This window comes from Lithobates pipiens, unplaced genomic scaffold (genome assembly GCF_037356315.1).
Source record: "Lithobates pipiens isolate NorthernLeopardFrog02 unplaced genomic scaffold, aLitPip1_a1.2 Scaffold_8, whole genome shotgun sequence".
NCBI classification, from domain to species: Eukaryota; Metazoa; Chordata; class Amphibia; order Anura; family Ranidae; genus Lithobates; species Lithobates pipiens.
Genome location: NW_027507903.1, coordinates 266,991,650 through 267,011,633, shown reverse-complemented (window position 1 = coordinate 267,011,633; position 19,984 = coordinate 266,991,650). Strand labels below are relative to the sequence as shown.

Genomic DNA, 19,984 nt, shown 5'->3' with positions numbered 1-19,984 from the left:
TGTTTTTATGCTATTTTAATTAATCTTTGGGGCACTGCAAGATTTATCGACAAGCACAAGATTAATCCCTAGGGGCTAGCATTGTTATAACAGGAAACTTTTCTGAGGCCTCATTAAAGGGAACTAGGTAAGTACTGGCTTGTCTCAATGCTGTTTTCCTTTGAGGCTGTTGCTACAGAAGATGGGAAAACCATATTTTATTGCAGCTGATTACTATATGCTGGCTCCATGGCAGCATATCTTCTGTAATCCTACTAAGAGTGTCACTGTCATGAATTTAATTTATTTAGGTTTACAACATTTTTTTTCCTATGAATTGTCTCCCCAAGTTCATATGAGATTTTCTGAATTTCTTATAACTTTCAGTCTACATATTTACAAAGCACATACATTCCACAACCCTTTTCTTTTTTTTTTTTTTTTTTTGAAGAACACTTGCTATGTGCATTTAGCTGGATTATGAAATATGAGCCAATACCATTTTGAAGATGAAATATAATAAACATATGTCATGCTCTGAATTTTTTCAGAAAGATATACACATTCACTCAAACGTTTGAAATACTTAACCCTAATCCTACATCTCAGTGTGCTGTTTAATTTAAAAAATCATAAAAAACAGAGTAAGGTACAACCAGAGGTTATACGGTTTGCCAATAAATTTTGATATTGAGTGATTTGTGTGCTTGATTTGAATGTCCTATAACTGGGTCTGGTTACTTTATTTTCTTTCTGACAACCCCTCCCTACCTAATACTTTAAAAGCCTAACTTGATTTTACTTTACAAATTCTATATTATTAAAGGAAGGCAATAAAATCATCAAATTTGTAAATGGTGTTATTAATGTTCTTTTCCCCTTAAGGCAGTGTTTCTCAATTATTTTCTGTCATGCCCCCCCTAGGAAGAATAAAAAATTTTGCGCCCCCCCGTGCGACTGTAAATAGTATCATTTGTCTATAAAATTGTTAAGTACACCTCTACATAACACTGTATCCTTATTAACGTATATGAGAATAAAAAAAAGAAAGAAATGTGGATCAATTTACAAGAAAAAATAGCTTTATTAACTGTAGCAGAAAAGATTTAACGGAGCACAATATTAAAAAAACCTTTTTAATCAGAGGTGATGTCTGGATCAGTGGCTACAATGAGCACGTTTTTCAATGCATAGCTTTTCGAAGCAGGGTTTGAAGCAGGACACAGCAACTCTCAGCTCCTTCTCAATGTGTAGCCGAGACCTGTATTTGCTTTTCAGAGCAGCAACAGCAGAGAAGCCAATCTCACACAAGTAAGAAGTTGCAAATGGAAGAAGAATTTGCACAGCTCTTTGTCCTAAGAGTGGATATTGCTTCTCCACACTCAGCCAGAATTCACTCAGTGTCTGGGATGTGAAACTTAGTCTCAACATGGAGTCAGATGTGATTTCTATAAACTGCTCCTCCTCTGCAAGGCTGAAACCAGTAGGAGCTGGTGCATTAAAAGGATCTCTCACCCAGTCATACTGGGAACTGTTTTCAGGGAAGTACTTAGGATACTTTACAATCAGTGATGAAATATGCTGCTTAAAACATGGAATCACTGAGGTGGCATCGAAGTCAGTAGTGTCAACAAATTCCTGCAAGTTCTCAAATGACACGGTACTTCCTTCATCAAGTCGCCTGCCCCACATTGCAAGCTTTCGAGTGAAAGAGTTGATCTTGTCTGTGGCCTGAGGGAGGTGTTGATTTTTCCCTTGAAGCTGTAGATTTAGTTCATTGAGCTTTCCAAATATGTCACTCAGGTAAGCAAGTTTCATCAGAAAGTTCACATCACTAAACTTTGTTGCAACGTCATACTTTTGCTCCTGCTCCAAAAACATTCTTATCTCCTCTCTGAGCTCAAAAACTCGGGACAACACTTTTCCTCGTGACAGCCACCTTGCTTCACTGTGAAACAGCACAGCTTGATGTTCAGCTCCCATCTCCTGACAGATAGCAGAGAAAACTCTTGTTTTTAGTGGTCTGGTCTTTATTAAATTGACTACTCCTATAATGTCAGTCATAACCTCATTTAATTCAGAGGAAAGGTGCCTTGATGCCAGTGCTTCTCTATGTAAAATACAGTGTGTCCACTCAGCATTAGGTGAGACCTTCTTGATGAGTGTCCGAAGTCCTTTTCTCATCCCTGCCATGGTCTGTGCACCATCACTGCAAACACCCATGCAATTCTCCCACTTTAGCCCATTCTCAATCAGGAAGCAGTCTAGCATTTTGAATAGCTCTTCAGCCGTGGCTCTGTCTCTGACATATTTACAAAAAAGTAGATCCTCACATAGGGAATTTGCCATAACAAAACGTACATAAGCGATAAACAAACAGTCTTTGTTGCTGTCAATTGCTTCATCAAATTGTAAGGCAAAACGTTTATCCTTGAGTTCATCTACCAGCTGTTCGTTAAGATCGTCAGCAATGTCATTTATACGTCTAGCAATGGTGTCATTTGACAGAGGGATAGTTTTTATTTTTGCAGCACTTGCGTCATCCAGCATGACAGAGACCATGTCTAATGCTGCAGGCAGTATCAGCTCTTCTGCTATGGTGTGGGGTTTTTTGCACAGAGAAATTTGGTACGCCACCTTATATGATGCCAACAATGCTCGCTTGTTTACTGAAGTAGCAGTCAGAAAGTTGGATGATTGTTTGCAATATTCAACACGTTTTCGCCGAAAAAACTCAAGCGGCTTATTAGCGTGATTGGGGTGTAATGTCTTTAAGTGACGACTTAATTTATTTGGCTTCATGCTGTCTGCTGCCAATATTTTTAGACATAGTAAGCACACCGGTCTTTCCTCGTCTCCCACTGTAGTCACAGTGAAGCCAAGCGCTACATACGCCTCGTCATATTTCCTTGTCTTAGCCTTTGGAAGACTTTCTTTTATCCCCTTATCTCCTTCTCTCTCCGCCTGTCTTCTCCTCCCTGTTAAAAACTTTTCCATGATGTCAGTCACTTTGTGTCCTCTGCATGTGTCACGAGGTCCTCCGCGTCGGGCTGCTACTGTGGGTGAAAATAAATGATCAAAAAACAGCGCATCAAAGAAACTCGTGGTGTATTGTGAAAAACATTTTTTAAAAGTAATTTATTGAATATAAAAGGAAACAAAGACATTTGATCCTCCTAGGATCTGGACTTGCACCTGGTAACTTGGTGAGCAATCCACTCTCAAAAGAAGGGGAAACAAAAAGATATACGAGCCAGTGCAAATGGATGGAATTGTGTTCCAAAACTCACTTTATGGATGATCTGTTGGGCTGGAGCGCCGCCGTGCCGAGCCTATGGAGTAGAGGGGAGGTGTGTAATTCTGCAGTGCACGCTGGATGGTATGTATCCGAATTGGACACAAGGTGGCGTCTGCCTGGCGTAATGGGAGGCTTGGAACCAGGGGTCAAGTGCTGGGGAAAAAAGTGTGGGAACTCTCACCCAAGATCCACTCCCCCACCAAAAAAATAAATAAATAAATAAAGGTATGCTCATATGCATATATATTTCACAGAAAATACAGTACATTTATTGTAAAGTGCCAGTTTACAAATGCAAAATAAGTTAACTTGTCAAACAGAATAATCAACACAATGGGTGATGATCTTCCCCTCGCAGGGAATTTCTAACACAAATACACCCTGTTCCAAATTCAAATACAGCAAATTAGAAAATATCACACAAACTGGAATAACGTTGCCCTTGCCGTGCAAGATTATCGGCAACGGATCAAAAAACTCACGGATCGGATCATTCCTCGGATCTGAGTCACAGATCGGATCTTTTTTCGGATCAGCAAACAATAATTGATTTTGCAAAAACCTGTGAAAAATTTCACCACCATATAGTCCCCACTGCAATATACATCTCCCCTACTGTAATATCCACATCATCTCCCCCAATAATATTTTGGCTGAGCATGGATGGGTATGGCTGGGTATTAGCAGAATATGTATTGGCAGGGTAAGTATTGGCAGGGTATTGCAGAATATTGGCAGGATAAGTATTGGCAGGGTATTGCAGAGTATTGGCAGGGTATGGCAGATTATTGCTGTGTATTGCAGATTATTGGCAGGGCATTGCAGATTATTGGCAGGGCATTGCAGATTATTGGCAGGGCATTGCAGGGTAAGTATTGCAGAGTCTTGGCAGGGTAAGTATTGCAGAGTCTTGGCAGGGTAAGTATTGCAGAGTCTTGGCAGGGTAAGTATTGCAGAGTCTTGGCAGGGTAAGTATTGCAGAGTCTTGGCAGGGTAAGTATTGCAGAGTCTTGGCAGGGTAAGTATTGCAGAGTCTTGGCAGGGTAAGTATTGCAGAGTCTTGGCGGAGTATTGGTGGAGTAATGCAGAGTATTGGTGGAGTAATGCAGAGTATTGGTGGAGTAATGCAGAGTATTGGTGGAGTAATGCAGAGTATTGGTGGAGTAATGCAGAGTATTGGTGGAGTAATGCAGAGTATTGGTGGGGTAATTCAGAGTATTGGTGGGGTAATTCAGAGTATTGGCGGGGTAATTCAGAGTATTGGCGGGGTAATTCAGAGTATTGGCGGGTTAATTCAGAGTATTGGCGGGTTAATTCAGAGTATTGGCGGGTTAATTCAGAGTATTGGCGGGTTAATTCAGAGTATTGGCGGGGTAATTCAGAGTATTGGCGGGGTAATTCAGAGTATTGGCGGGTTAATTCAGAGTATTGGCGGGGTAATTCAGAGTATTGGCGGGGTAATTCAGAGTATTGGCGGGTTAATTCAGAGTATTGGCGGGTTAATTCAGAGTATTGGCGGGGTAATTCAGAGTATTGGCGGGTTAATTCAGAGTATTGGCGGGTTAATTCAGAGTATTGGCGGGGTAATTCAGAGTATTGGCGGGGTAATTCAGAGTATTGGCGGGGTAATTCAGAGTATTGGCGGGGTAATGCAGAGTATTGGTGGAGTAATGCACAGTGCTAGTGACTAACCTGGTTTACTTCTCGGGTAGAGGGGAGGTTAGAGACAGTCCGGATCCCAGCAGCGTGTGTTGCCGCTGGCTGCGCTGGAGGCCGTATGCGCACTTGCCCACGTGTACGGCTGATGTCATCCGATGTCATGTGACCGGTTGCTAGACGTGGAGCGGTCCTAGCCTAGCAACCAGTCACTCGGACGGCAGAGGAGGCGTGCTACTCGAGCCCTGCCCACGCCTACTCGAGCCCTGCTTGGAACGCACCGCACTGCGTGCGCTGGTCCGAGCGGCTGTTTGTCACGTGGAGGGCTCCGAGATAGGAAGGGTTGCCATGACGACTCTCCTGCTCCTGCTTACATGTCAATCTCCAGTGTCAAACGGGCCCCCCTTTACGGAGCCTCGCGCCCCCCCGGGGGGGCGCGCCCCACTATTTGAGAAACACTGCCTTAAGGATATACAGGCTTTCAGTACTCTTTGGGACATCAAGACAATTGGGAAGATTGCAGAAAACTACAGAACACACAGAATTTTAGAGACAAGCTTCTTTATATATGCCACAAACTCAGATTGTAATTGGAGCAGGGCTCAAAATTTCAAGTCCTGAGCTACTAACCAGACCTCAAAGGTTACTCGCCACCAGTTGCCCCACCCAACCCCTACCCTGCCCCAGCCCTAATTCCACCCCTAAACACACCCTCGTAAATTATCTCATGAAATTACACTTAAAGGTTTTATGCAGAATTAAGTTATAAAAATAAATATTAACAACAACTTTATCAGTGCAGCCTCACCTGTGCCCAACAATGCAGCCTACCTGTATCCATTAAATCCATTAATGCCGCTTCACATGTGCCCAACAATGCAGCCTACCTGTATCCATCAATGCCACCTACCTGTGCCCAACAATGCCACCTATCTGTGCTCAAGAATGCAGATTAACCTGTGTCCATCAATGCACCTACCTGTGCTTGCCCCCCCCCCCCGCTCCCAGGCAGCCCAGGCTCGCCAGCCCTTGTTTTCCACTCGCAAAATGCGAGTAGCAGAGTGGAAAATTTGAGGGCTGATTGGAGCATATTTATATATAGGGGAACCCATGTTCTTTTGGTTTTCTAGTTGCCGCTTTGTGTTGTTGTAAATAATCCTGCACAGCCCCCATGTACTAAAGCTATTCATATACTGTAATGCTGGGATGTGCTGGGTTTTTAAGATTGATTTTTATTCTACTTAATTTGCGTTTATAGGTTTTGTTAATTGTGAAGAAAGACATGAAGAAATTGAATTGTTCAAATTTTTACAGTAAGTCTGTGTAAAAGTTATATTACATTTAGGCTAGGCATTTTGAAGGCAGAACCAGCTTTAGATATATTTTTTTCATGTTAAGTATATGCATGTTAAATGATATGTAAGTATGATACAGATATTTATTACCTCTCAAAGAGATTACATTGCTTTTCCTGACCATGCCTTTGGGAAGAAGGTGTCATCTTTGTCCAGGCATCATCCAGAGTCTACTGCTGGAAAAGGATACTGGCCCAGGAATGGCACAGCCATATAAATCCCAGTACTTGTGCTGTTGCCTTTTTTTAATCTGAACTTTGTGTGCATGTGTTGTTGTATACAGCTCATCCCCTTGCTGCTGGTTTGCAGTGCTGTTACAGTCTAAGCTATTGCCTCCTCTTTGCCTTTTTCATTTAAAAAGTTGTTTATATATATATATATATATATATATATATATATATATATATATGTTGCCCATGTCATAAAACTGGTTTGATGTACTGTTATCCTAATAAGGTTGTTTCACAAAAATATTAATGTACCACAAACTTCATACCTATAATGAAAGGTGTGTTACTCTGGTGCAAAAATATACTCTTTAGCTTTTTATTTTTTTTGCAGCACCATTTATAGAAAATGTTTAGCAACAACTTTAGAGAAGAATTCCATTCTGATTTTCAACCTGTATTCAAGGATTCTGGTTCTTGCTGGCAATATGAAAGGGCTAATGAAAAATGCTGGATAACCCCACAATTTAAAACCTCAGTATTGCTGCTGGGTCCAGCTCATGTCAGGGTGACATGAAATGTAGAGGGATAAGGATGCAGAGAACACATGTACGAGTCAAATACATAGGAAAACATACTGTATGTAACCCTGTCTTTTGCTAGCTTTCGTAAATGCCAATCTTAAAAAACTGGCACAGCTACTGTATATAGAATATTAGTGATTTGGTGTTCATTTGTGTATTTCAACTGCATATAACTAAAAAAAAATTGAGTCCACCAGCACACAAGTGCCTCCCAGAGTCTCCCAATCAGCTGCACAGACCACCAACGCCCTTGGTGTACTCAGTTCAGAAATTCAAGAGAATGTTCAGAGCTTCAAGAACAATTAGAAAACATGAGTATTATGACTTTCCAAGCCTCTTATCAGATTTCCAGTACCCTTGGGTCTAATGAACTGTCAAAAACACCAACCGTGTGCCTTCTTCTTTATTTACCTTTGTTTCCTAAATATCTTCAACTCATCACATGTAAAATCCAAAAGAAACTCATATAGTGTAGTATTTTATTATTAAATGGAAACAAGCATATCTATATTGTGCTCTCATGTGAATATACCAACATCAGTGCACAATCAGTGATAAAGTGCTCCACTGCCACTTGTGTAGCCTCTTACCAAATAATCAAATCATTCCATTCCAGATAGGTCAGCCCCTTAGTATTCCAGTTATTTTTAATTTATTTTATTTTTTTAGTTTACTGGCTGGCCATGGAATGATCAGATCTTGAGGTCATCTTTTCAGTACCAAAGTTTTGAACCTCAAATTTAGCAGTGCTCTTGTCATGCCCACATCAGATGCTTGTGGTAAGAAGTCCTTTTCATGGCAGCATCAGGGGACTAAACAGATCATTGATCTTTGTGCTGCATATAGAGACTGAGCATGAAGCCAGAAATGCTCAGGAATCTTCTGCTTGGTCATCCCTAAACCCTACTCATCCTGAAGTTAGGAAGCAGGCTGAGCTGTTAGAAAAAATCCATGTTATCATCTAAAAATGGCACCATAGCTGTTCAGTGCAGGAATTTGATTATGTAAATGTTCAGTAGCACAGGTAATCAAATCAGATTTAAGTTTACTATAGATAGATCAAGGAAAAATTATTTGGTTTTGGTAGGTCTCTACACTTTGAACACCGTTGTTCCTGTTTGCATTGCCTTATTGGATATACCGTACCCACTACCTTGTTGTACTTAACCCACTGGTTTAATCGTTCTTACCCATGAATATTGTGGAGAATTACTTAATGCAATACTAACTATTGACTCATCTAGAAGCAGTATGATGGGAATATAGGGATTTTTTAACAGGATATATTCCTATGCAAGATATTTGTCTTGGCCTCACCAGAAATTCTATGTAACGCCATATGCCCTCAGGAGCAGGACTTTGTTATAAATATATATGGGTTTGTTTATAAGTTGGCAATATATAGATATGCACAGAACAAAGTTTTATTCTTGTATGTAGCAAAGTAAATAGTGGTTATGGGATACAAGAACATGTTTGGAAAACACAGCAACAGCTGCTCTATACAGCAATTCCAAAATCCAAAAAGGGCAACTGTCCATTACTGGAAAGGGATACAGCATGAGAAAATCTTTGATCTGATAGACAAAGGGCAGCTGACATGTGATTCCACACACAGTTGAAACATTAAAAAGCATATGAAATTTAAACATCCTAAATCATCTGTTTTTTTCAAGGAAGAATTAGCAGTTGTATTGAATGTTTCCATCTGTTCAGTGTTCTCCTTTTCCAGTTACACCAGCAGGAAATCTCATGCCATGACCACATGATGCTTGTAACTTTAAGAAATGCAGTTACTGGTTTCTACAGCAGTGATGAGAATAGGACCACCAGTTTTCTTGAACAGTCTCGTTCCATGTCTGCATGCATTGTGAGATTTGAAATGCAAGATAATTCAATAAAAAGTAAAGCCAATTAAATTATCTGTAAGGTAGAAGGTTAACTAATTCTTAAGACACTCTAATGCTTCAGGTTTGATTTATTCTCACGGATTCTAAACATACCAAGACATAGATTGTGTATAGGGTTTATACAGTATAAGTCTAAGAGATATTAATTTGGACATTTAACAACCAGAATTGCAGGAGTATTATGGTTGGACTTGTATACAGTATTCTAGTAGATGCATCCATTGTATGTTCTACACTTAGGCAGATGCCTACAGTATTTCTGTGTCTCAATCACTGTAGTCTTTGCTTTATAATGTGCTCCATGTTTGTTTCTGCTTTGCACTGTATAATATGACTGTATTGGGGTTAGTAAAAGGTTAACTATGCTGCTAGCCTAATTCCCAGGTGTATAATATAATACCACCTGCTTCTGGTGGCTTTTAAATATACGGGGAGGAAAGCTTGGCATGAACTTGTTGCATGTATGGGAGAACGAGTGGGACATGAATTTGTGCTTTTACTGGACTCATTTTCAAATGCCAAAAGGTATGTACCTAATTAAGGGCAGGGGCACCAGAGCTATGTTCATTTATTTGGGGACTGTGAAGACATGTCAAGTTTACTGTGCAGATTTTTAAATAAAGAGAGTCCCATTGCTAATGACTTTGCCTGGTCAAATGTTTATTCAAAAATACAAAAGGGGTGCATGTAAGGTGTATCACAGAACACTGTACACAGTGGGGAAGACAGTGCAATAAGAAGATATGGTACAACTTAGTGTCCCATGTGTAGCTGAGTTAACCTTTGTGGCTGTGCCACTACTACCAGTGAGAAAGTACACGTGTCTATTATATGATAGCAGACAGTAACTTGGTATAGTGAAGGAACCAAAGTGCTTGGGTTTCTTCCCTAGCGGGCAGTACCCTCAACACTGAGTCTGACTGAGTCCGACTGTCGTAGGGACATCCTAGTGACCTGGCCTGGGAGTCCCGGAACAAACAGAGGTGATGGAAAGTAAAGGAGTTCAATTATGAGTGAAGTGAAGTGTAATAACATCAGGGACTTGTGATGGGTAGTGGCTGGTGGAGTCCAGTGCAAGCTATGCAGCACCATCTCACAAATACCAGCTGACATTAAATATGTTCTGTTGAAGTGTAAAACAAATGGAATACAAAGAAAGAGTTAAAACTAAATGTCCATACAGAAAAAATTATCATCCATTAGTGGAGAATGCCACTTTAACACTAGAGATGGGTCTGATGTTCCAGTGAAATGTAAATTTCGACACAGACATTGGGTGTTAATTTGTTCATAGAACAAACTAACATATGGAGCGGTTGTGGGGCATTTGCCCGCCGACGAGCGCCCTATAATGCACTGCAAGATTGCAGTGCATTGATGGCTGATGATTGGCCAAAGCATGCACCTGACCTGTATGCTTTGGCCAATCACAGCACAATGTACAGAGAGAGCCATGATTGGCCAAAGCAGGCACTTGACCTGTATGCTTTGGCCAATCACAGCGCAATGTACAGAGAGAGCCATGATTGGCCAAAAGTAGGGTGCCTTTGGCCAATCATGGCTCAGGGGCTAATATCCACACCCGACACTATATAAGGCTGCTTCCAACGGTGGCTGTGTATAGTGTGCATTCATGGAGAGAGATTGGGCAGGGTAGTCAGTGTAGTGTATATAACGCAGTGCAGAGTATAAAGTGCAGTCAGTGTAGTGTATTTAGCCCAGCGCAGAGTATATAGTGCAGTCAGTGTTGTGTATATAATGCAGTGCAGAGTATATAGTGTAGAGTATATAACACAGTGCAGTGCAAAGTATATAATACAGTGCAGAGTATATTATACAATGTAGTGAAGTGGTTAAGGGGAACCCTATGACAGAATTAAGAAAAAAATGTCATGAAGTCCCCGACAAAAAAAATCCATACCAGGCCCTTTGGGTATAGCTTTTAAGGGAAAATCCACGCCAACATGGTCCCCCCCAAAATCCATACCATGCCTTTTGGGTCTGGTATCGGTTTTAAGGGGAACTCCACACCAACATTTAAAAAAAATGGCCTGGGGTTCCCCCCCAAACCCATACCAGACCCTTATCCAAGCATGCAGCCTGGCAGACCAGGAAATGAGGGGGATAAGTGAGAACCCCCCTTCCTCCTGAACCATACCAGTCCACTTCCCCGTAAAATGGGGAGGATGCTTTGGGGTGCCCCCAAAGCACCTTGTCCCCATGTTGATGGGGGCAAGGGCCTCTTTCCAGCAACCCTGGCCTCTGGTTGTCGGAATCTGCGGGCTTATTGGAATCTTGACCCCCCTTTAACAAGGGGGCCCGAGATCCCACCTCCCTATGTAAATGGGTATCGGGTACATCATACCCCTACCAATTCACCAAAAAAGTGTCAAAAAGTAAAAACCGCAAGAGGCCGTTTTGACAAATCCTTTACTAAAAAAGAAAAAAATAAACAAAAGTGGCTTGTTATGTAAATCCACCATCAATCGCGCCGCCCCCTTCTGATATCATGTGATGTCACGTGATGTCATAAGGGGTGGAGTCACCAGGTGGCCCCACCCTTGCATATAGCAAAAATTCAAAGCGAATAGAGAGCAGTCGGCGGAAGCCCTCCAATGGAGGCAGAGCATTTTACATTTTTGCTATTTTTCAGCTCTGTCGGGCATCGTGATTGATGGTACATTTACATTGCTGGACACCTTTTAATTTTTTTTCTTTTTTAATAAAGGGTTTGTTAAAAACTGTCTCTTGTGGTTTTTACTTTTTGACACTTTTTTGGTGAATAGTTAGGGGTACGATGTACCCGATACTGATTCACATGGGGGGCGGGATCTGGGGGCCTCCTTGTTAACCATGGGGACAAGGGGCTATGGGGTGGGGGAACATAGCCTCCCTATTCCAAAGCACCCATCCCCCCATGTTGAGAGCATGTGGCCTGGTATGTTCTATACATTGTACAGATGCGCCACTTTACAGGCAAACTAAGGGGACCCCCCCCCCCCCCAGTCACGCTATTTAAAGGAATATTTCATTTTTATTGTTTCACTTTAAGCATCTTTAACTACTTGCTTGTTGGGTACCTAAACCCCCCCAGAGCAATTTCCAGCTTTTAGAGCTGTCACTATTTGAATGACAATTGTGAGGTCAAACAACACTGTACCCAAATTAATTTTTTATCATTTTTTCCCCACAAATAGAGATTTCTTTTGATGGTATTTGATCACCTCTGGGTTTTTTATTTTTTGTTTAAAAAATTAAAAAAGCCAGAATTTAAAAAAAATACAAAACCATTTTATATTTTGTTAATAAATTTTGCAAACAGGTAATTTTTCTCCTTCATTGATGTACACTGATGAGGCTACACTGATGGACACTGATAGGCTGCATTGATGGGCACTGATAAGGCGACACTGATGGCCACTGATAGATGACATTGGTGGGCACTGAGAGGTGGCATTGATAGGCGGCAGTGATGGGCACTGATGGGTGGCAGTGATCGGCACTGGTAGGTGACACTGATAGGCAGCACTGCTAGGTGACACTGATGAGGCACTGATTGGCACCACTGGTGGGCATTGATAGGTGGCACTCTGCATTTATAGGTAGCTCTGATTGCTGGCAAGTGTGCGGTCATGCGACCTTATACTCAAACAAAATCGATGTCCTTTTTTTCCCACAAAAGGATTGAGTGCTATTTGATCGCCTCTGCTGTTTATTTGTTGCGCTATAAACAAAAAAAGCGACAATTTTGAAAAAGAAAACACAATATTTTTTACTTTTTACTATAATAAATATCCCACGTTTAAAAAAAAAAACAAAAAACTAATTTTTTCCTCAGTTTAGGCCAATATGTAATCTATATATTTTTGGTAACAAAAATATCGCAATAAGCATATATTGATTGGTTTGCACAAAAGTAATAGCTCCTATAGCTCCTAAAATAGGTTATTGATTTAGGGCATTTTTATTATTTTTTTTACAAGTAATGGCGGGCGATCTGCGATTTTTATCATTACTGCGACATTACAGCGGACAGATTGGACACTTTTGACACTTTTTTGAAACCATTGACATTTATACAGTGATCAATGCTATAAGGAGCCACTGATTACTGTATAAATGTCACTGGCAGGGAAGGGATTAACACTAGAGGGCGTTTAAGCGGTTAAATGTATTCCCTCACTGTGTGTTTTGTGGGGGGATGGAACTGACTGGGGGAGGAGACCATACTATGTTTTTCAAATGGCGGGCGGTAGGCATGTAGTTAACCAGCTCAATACTGGACACTTTTTCAACCGCTTTCTGCTCAGGCCATTTTTACATTTTTACGATTATCACACTTTGAATGACAATTACCCAGTCATGCAATACTGTACTCAAATTGAATTTTCTCATTTTTGTGAGACAGATAGAGCTTTCTTTTAGTGGTATTTGATCACCTCTATTTTTTTTTTTTTTTTTTTTTGCTAAATAAATAAAAAAACACTCAAAAGTTTGAGAAAAAAAAACTTTTTTTTATTTTCTTTTACAAAATTTTGCAGATAACTAATCTTTTTTCATTGGTTTAGACCTAAATATATTCAGGTAAAAATAATGCAAATAAGTGTATATTATTTAATTTGTGTAAAAGTTATAGAGGCTACAAACTATGATATATTTGAAAATTGATCAATCCTGATGTACTCACTGTCTATCTCATCTCTTGAGGCACTAAAATGCCAGGACACTTACACACTATCAGATTTTCTGCTGATTTTTTCCTTCAGATTTACCAAAACCATATAATACAAGGTCAAACCTTAGGAGTTTCAATGTGTATGCAATCAGGCTGGCCCTTGCACTACATGGTTTTGGTAAATCTGAAGACAAAAATCAGCAGAAAATCTGATAGTGTGTATGGGGCTTTAGAATTACAAAACATGCACAAATAGAAATCATGATCAGATCCAAATAGCTGCTGGCAAAAACAATTAGATAAATTGTGTACAAAAAGTGAATCTACATTGCTGCACTAGGAAAATAAAAGGGAAGAGCATAAATAAAACATATAAATGTAAATTTAAGAATATTAGTCCAAATAAAGAAAGTCCAAACTTCTGTGCAATATAGTGACAAGAATCCTATTAGCAAAAATAGTCACCTAGGCTTGTGTGTGAGAAAAGTCATCTGTTGGGGAACATGTGCCGTCTCCAGGTCTCTGCATTGAGTCACCATCACATTGCATCCAGTAAGGGAAATATTCAGCCGTAACGTATACAGTGAACCAGGGACACCAACATAGTGTAAATCTGTTTAGCACATTTATTGAAAAAATACTAGCCACTCGCATGATAAAAATGAACCCCTATATGCAGCTTGAGTGCACAGCAACCCCTATAGTGGACTACTCTGGGGGATGGGGGGCAGGTGATTGTATTTTTTTTCTCTACTATGATCACTTATTTTACTGATTATCATGGCACTCATTCATAATTGAGTGTTTACTACTGTGATTGCTGTGATTGGTCATAGATATCACATAGAGAGGGTCACTAGGATTAGCTGACTAAAGAAAACTAAAAGGGGGATAGGGGCACCTGGGAAAGGCAATATACCAAACAATCCAATAGGGGTCCCCAGCCCACCTCCAAACTAGCTAATAATAATAATACAGTACTATGAAAAGGTTTTAGGCAGGTGTGAAGAAATGCTGTAAAGTAAGAATACTTTCAAAAATATGTATTTTAATTGTTTATTTTTATTAATTACAAAATCAAAGTGAGCAAACAGAAGAAAAATCTTCATCCAATTAATATTTGGTGTGATTACCATTTGGCTTAAAACCAGCATTTATTCAAAGTACAAAGTCAGGGATTTCGTAGGAATATAGTCATGTGTATGATTAACCAATTATACCAAGTAGGTGCCAATGCTTATCATTTTCATATGTAGTTTGAAACACAGTCATTAACGGAAACTGCTGTGTATGAGGCTTTAAACTGGGTAAGAAACAGCCAAACTCTTCTACTAAGGTGGAGTTTTGGAAGATTGTTTAATGTCATACACCATGGCAAGGCTGAGCACCACAACAAGACAGAAGGTAGTTACACTGTATCCACAAAGTTTCTCCCAGGCACAGATTTAAAGGCAGACAAGATGTGCCATTTAAGTTCTTTTGAAGAAGCACAAAGAGACAGGCAACGTTGGGGACTGTAAACCAGACCGTCAGCCAAGGAAACAATGCTGCAGATGAAAGCCACTTCATGCTTACTTCCCTTAAACATCAGAAGATATCCAGCATTGCCATCAGCACAGAACTGACAGAAACCAGTGGGACCTAGGTACACCCATCTACTGTCGGGTTAGCCTGGACATAGGTGGTCTTCATGGAAGAATTGCAGCCAAAAAGTCATGATTCTGATGTGGAAACAAGGCTAAGGGACTCAACTATGCATTAAAACATAGGAACTGGGATGCAGAAAAATGGCAACCAGATTCCCCAGGGGAATTTTTTTAAATAATTGTCTGCAGCGGGAGGCAGTTTGTTTTCCAGGGGCTGGTCAGCAGGCAACAGTGAAGCATATTGGAGGTTCCTTGCAAGCTCTGTATTTCTGTATTTCTACAAATGGAGTTGGAGATTTGATCAGGATCAATGGTGTGTGAAACAGGCAGCTACTTATCCATCATGTCATGTTAGGAATGCTTGTGATTGCCCTCAAATTTATTCTGCAGTAGGACAAAAACCTGAAACACAGCCAATTTCATTAAGAACTATCTTCTATTTCTGAAAGCATTCTTCATTTACACCATTTTTTTACACCTGCCTAAAACTTTTGTATAGTAGTGTATACAGTATGTATTTGTTACAGCCATTACGTTTTGACAGGGAAAGCAGAAAGCAGAGAGGGTGCACCACTCCTAAAGATCACCAAAGGGAATCCCGTACTCGTTGACAAGTGCCGGGTGCCCGCCTAGTTCGTAACCAAAGATACCATGTAGATAAAGGAGATGGCGACACTATCAGTATTAAAACTGCATATTTATTCAAAAATCATTAAAAACGAAGATAACACGTGCACAGACAGCTCTAAGAACAACAGTGCATGTGCATGTCTCATCTTCGATTTTAACGATTTTTCAATAAAAATGGAGTTCTAATGCTGGTAGTGCCACCATCCTCTTTATCTACATTAATTTTGTGATTTTTCTGATACTCATTAAATAATTACACTGATTTTCCTTCATAATTAATTATTTTACTGTTGGCTTTTATGTTTACATGACTGAGATTTTAATAACATTTCCTGAAAGCAAGGATTATTTTATTAATTCACATTATATACAGCTGAGATTACCTCAGAATACTTGCTATTTTCCATTAATTACTGTAATTTAAAAAAAATATATATATATTTCTTTGAGTTTTTAATGTGCTTCTTCTTAATTTGTAAAAACAATCAGAAAAAGATGTAATTTGATACCAGACGCTGTATCCAAAAGGTAAAATGAACTATATTTTAACTAGTGGTGCACTTAAAAGAAGGAATGAATAAATGGCGCCAATTACTGCCGCTGCTAAAAAGTGTCTGGATAAAATGCTTAATTGGAATACACAAACATGAATGAATCAAAGTTTAAAACTTAAATATGAACAGCTGAGAATCACTGAGCATGCACCATGGAATATGCAGTTAGACTGAAACACAACAGATTCAAGAAGCCAGATATATAAAGTGAGAAAAATAAAAAGTCTCTCCACCTGGCTGACATGCAAATTGAGCAAACACCTCTTTGGTAAAATTCACCCCAAAGAATAAAGGTTGATAGATTATAGTAAACGTAGTAATAGTAGGCATGAAAGCCAAGGTGAACTACTAGTGTAAAAATCCAAAAAGAAAAAGTCTCTCCACCTGACTGACCTGCAAGTTGAGCAAACATCTCTTTGGTAAAATTCACCCCAAAGAATAAAGGTTGATTGATAATAGTAAAAGTTGTAGTAATAGTAGGCATGAAAGCCAAGGTGAACTACCAGTGTAAAAATCCAATATTGGACTGTACTTGGCAGGAGACAAGAAAGTAGATGTTTTTAGCAGTCTAAAAAGTTTGAGATTATAATGATTCTCATTGTACTAGTGACACGATTTGTCTGCCAGACAAGATTACGGGTAACTGAAATAGCTAGAGTCAGCTTGGCAAAATTCAGTTGCAGGTGTTCCGTATGAGTTCAGCAAAGAGTTAGAGGTTACGGCAGATAACTGAAGAAGCAGAACGCTGTAATAAACCTATCTCTGTGGATGAGCAGTTTGGCAAAAAGACATAGAATACGAAGGATGGGAATTTTGAATCCCCAGTACAGAAACCTATATACCACTGGCAGGCACTGCCCCCCTTTTAGTAGTGTGACAATTTATGTATAATTTAATAGTTGCATGTTATGTTTAGATAAGATAGCAAGCATATACAGTACGGTATATTTATCTGCTGGATTTTGGTCTAACTCACGAGTCAAAACACAAAGTCTGTGGGCAGTATTGTTAGAATATGAGTTACTGCAGCAGACTTATTGTTCATTTAGGCTTGAGAATCTCTTTAGGCAATATTGTAAGTAATAAATATGCAAATACAAAAATTCTAATTGTATTGACGTATTACCTCTCTAAGAGATATCATTGTACTTTTTCATCCTTGTGAGGATGCTGGCCGAATGTTGGTATTCATGCACAATAGCTTGAATGGCCAATTATATTCCCAACCAGGGCCGCTGATAGAAATCATGGGGCCCCGTACAGCCTACCTGACGGGGCCCCCCTCAGCTCCTCCCTGGCCCCGCCCCGATCCCTCCTTCAGCCCCACCCCTGGTCCCACCCATTGGCCCTCCCCAGACCCCGCCTTGAAACAAAGTGTAGGTTTGTCTGCAAGTGATATTTGTTTTTCTCCAGCGAGTTATAGGTTTGATTATCCAAAAGAAATACTGTTTTCAGATGAGAACAGATCTCTTTAATATCTATATGTAATACAAACCATTAATGAATAAATAAAATTGTATTTTTGGTATTATTGCAGAGTATTGTCAGTATATTTATTGCAGAGTATTGTCAGGGTATGTATTGCAGAGTATTGTCAGGGGTATTTATTGCAGAGTATTGTCATGGTAAGTATTGCAGAGTATTGTCAGGGTATTTACTGCAGAGTATTGTCAGGGTATTTATTGCAGAGTATTGTCAGGGTATTTATTGCAGAGTATTGTCAGGGTAAGTATTGCAGAGTATTGTCAGGGTATGTATTGCAGAGTACTGTCAGGGTATGTATTGCAGAGTATTGTCAGGGTATTTATTGCAGAGTATTGTCAGGGTAAGTATTGCAGAGTATTGTCAAGGTATTTATTGCAGAGTATTGTCAGGGTATTTATTGCAGAGTATTGTCAGGGTATGTATTGCAGAGTATTGTCAGGGTATGTATTGCAGAGTATTGGCAGGGTAAGTATTGCAGAGTATTGTCAGGGTATGTATTGCAGAGTATTGTCAGGGTATTTATTGCAGAGTATTGTCAGGGTATGTATTGCAGAGTATTGTCGGGGTAAGTATTGCAGAGCATTGTCGGGGTAAGTATTGCAGAGTATTGTCAGGGTAAGTATTGCAGAGTATTGTCAGGGTATGCATTGCAGAGTATTGTCAGGGTATGCATTGCAGAGTATTGTCAGGGTATGCATTGCAGAGTATTGTCAGGGTATGCATTGCAGAGTATTGTCAGGGTATGCATTGCAGAGTATTGTCAGGTTATGCATTGCAGAGTATTGTCAGGGTACGTATTGCAGAGTATTGTCAGGGTACGTATTGCAGAGTATTGTCAGGGTACGTATTGCAGAGTATTGTCAGGGTACGTATTGCAGAATATTGTCAGGGTATGCATTGCAGAGTATTGTCAGGGTATGCATTGCAGAGTATTGTCAGGGTATGCATTGCAGAGTATTGTCAGGGTATGCATTGCAGAGTATTGTCAGGGTATGCATTGCAGAGAATTGTCAGGGTATGCATTGCAGAGAATTGTCAGGGTATGCATTGCAGAGAATTGTCAGGGTATGCATTGCAGAGTATTGTCAGGGTATGTATTGAAGAGTATTGTCAGGGTATTTATTGCAGAGTAGTAGTAGATGCTGAACTTCAAGCCCCCCCGCCCCAAGCAAGCATACACCTCACCTGTGTAATTGTTAGCTGCCTTGGCCCCAGCAGAGATCACTTCCTCCCTGTTCTTGAGTGTCCACAGACCACAATATCTCGATTGTCCGGCCCCTGCTCTCTCTGCTCGCCTCTCACTCTGCTACTTCTTGTCATGTGGAGAGAGAGAGGAATATCACCCCGCAACACCATAATAGGATGTGCTGGCCAGGACTTGTGTGATGTGCCAGCATGAGGAGCGGGCGCAGAGAACGTATTCTTCGGGGCCCGAAGTGGTGGATAGAGTATGGGATGATCGGTGGCTGGAGAATAATTTTTTTTTTTTACATGAAAATTTACTTTGCTGTTCAGGTTGCCCAGGCCCCCCTGCTGGTCAGGCCCTGTACAGCAGGGCCAGTTGTACTGGCCTATCAGCGGCCCTGTTCCCAGCTACCAGCAGGATGGTAGTAGAATCTAACCAAGCTGCAAGCACTTGGAGTACCTGGTATTTAGTAGAAATTCTAGTAGTGATGTCTGAACTTGTGGAACCAACTATCTTAGTGTGTGGACCCTGACATAACCTTGCTGGATGCAAGTAACTAGCAACTAGCTGCTGACAAGGCTGTCTGTATCCTCATTAGGGAGATACACTCTCTTGATTTATACTGTTGATTGTTGTCAGTGGGACTGAAAGTGATGGGGAAATCAATGTTTTTTTGTTGCCTCCAGAACAGGATTAGAGGATTAATCTTCTAATGGGGACACTTGCTCCAGTAACAACTGTTTAAGATGGGGCTTCCTCACATTGGAAAGATTTTTGATCCCCTATCAATCGACAAGATTTCTGGCTCCCATGTGTCTTCTATACAGGTAATGAGCTGAGATTAGGAGCATTCTCAAAA

General features: G+C 40.3%; 1 protein-coding gene across 1 annotated transcript; it reads right to left on the bottom strand.

Moving 5' to 3' along the window:
• Positions 1-1,137: 1,137 nt before the first annotated feature.
• Positions 1,138-2,976, bottom strand: LOC143962055 (zinc finger BED domain-containing protein 5-like). Its single transcript, XM_077471391.1, has one exon. It carries the CDS (start codon positions 2,974-2,976, stop codon positions 1,138-1,140), a length of 1,839 nt encoding a protein of 612 aa, XP_077327517.1.
• Positions 2,977-19,984: the final 17,008 nt, after the last annotated feature.

Excerpts from the sequence above, each read along its gene's own strand:
- LOC143962055 (XM_077471391.1), bottom strand. The coding sequence starts at position 2,976 with ATGGAAAAGTTTTTAACAGGGAGGAGAAGACAGGCGGAGAGAGAAGGA.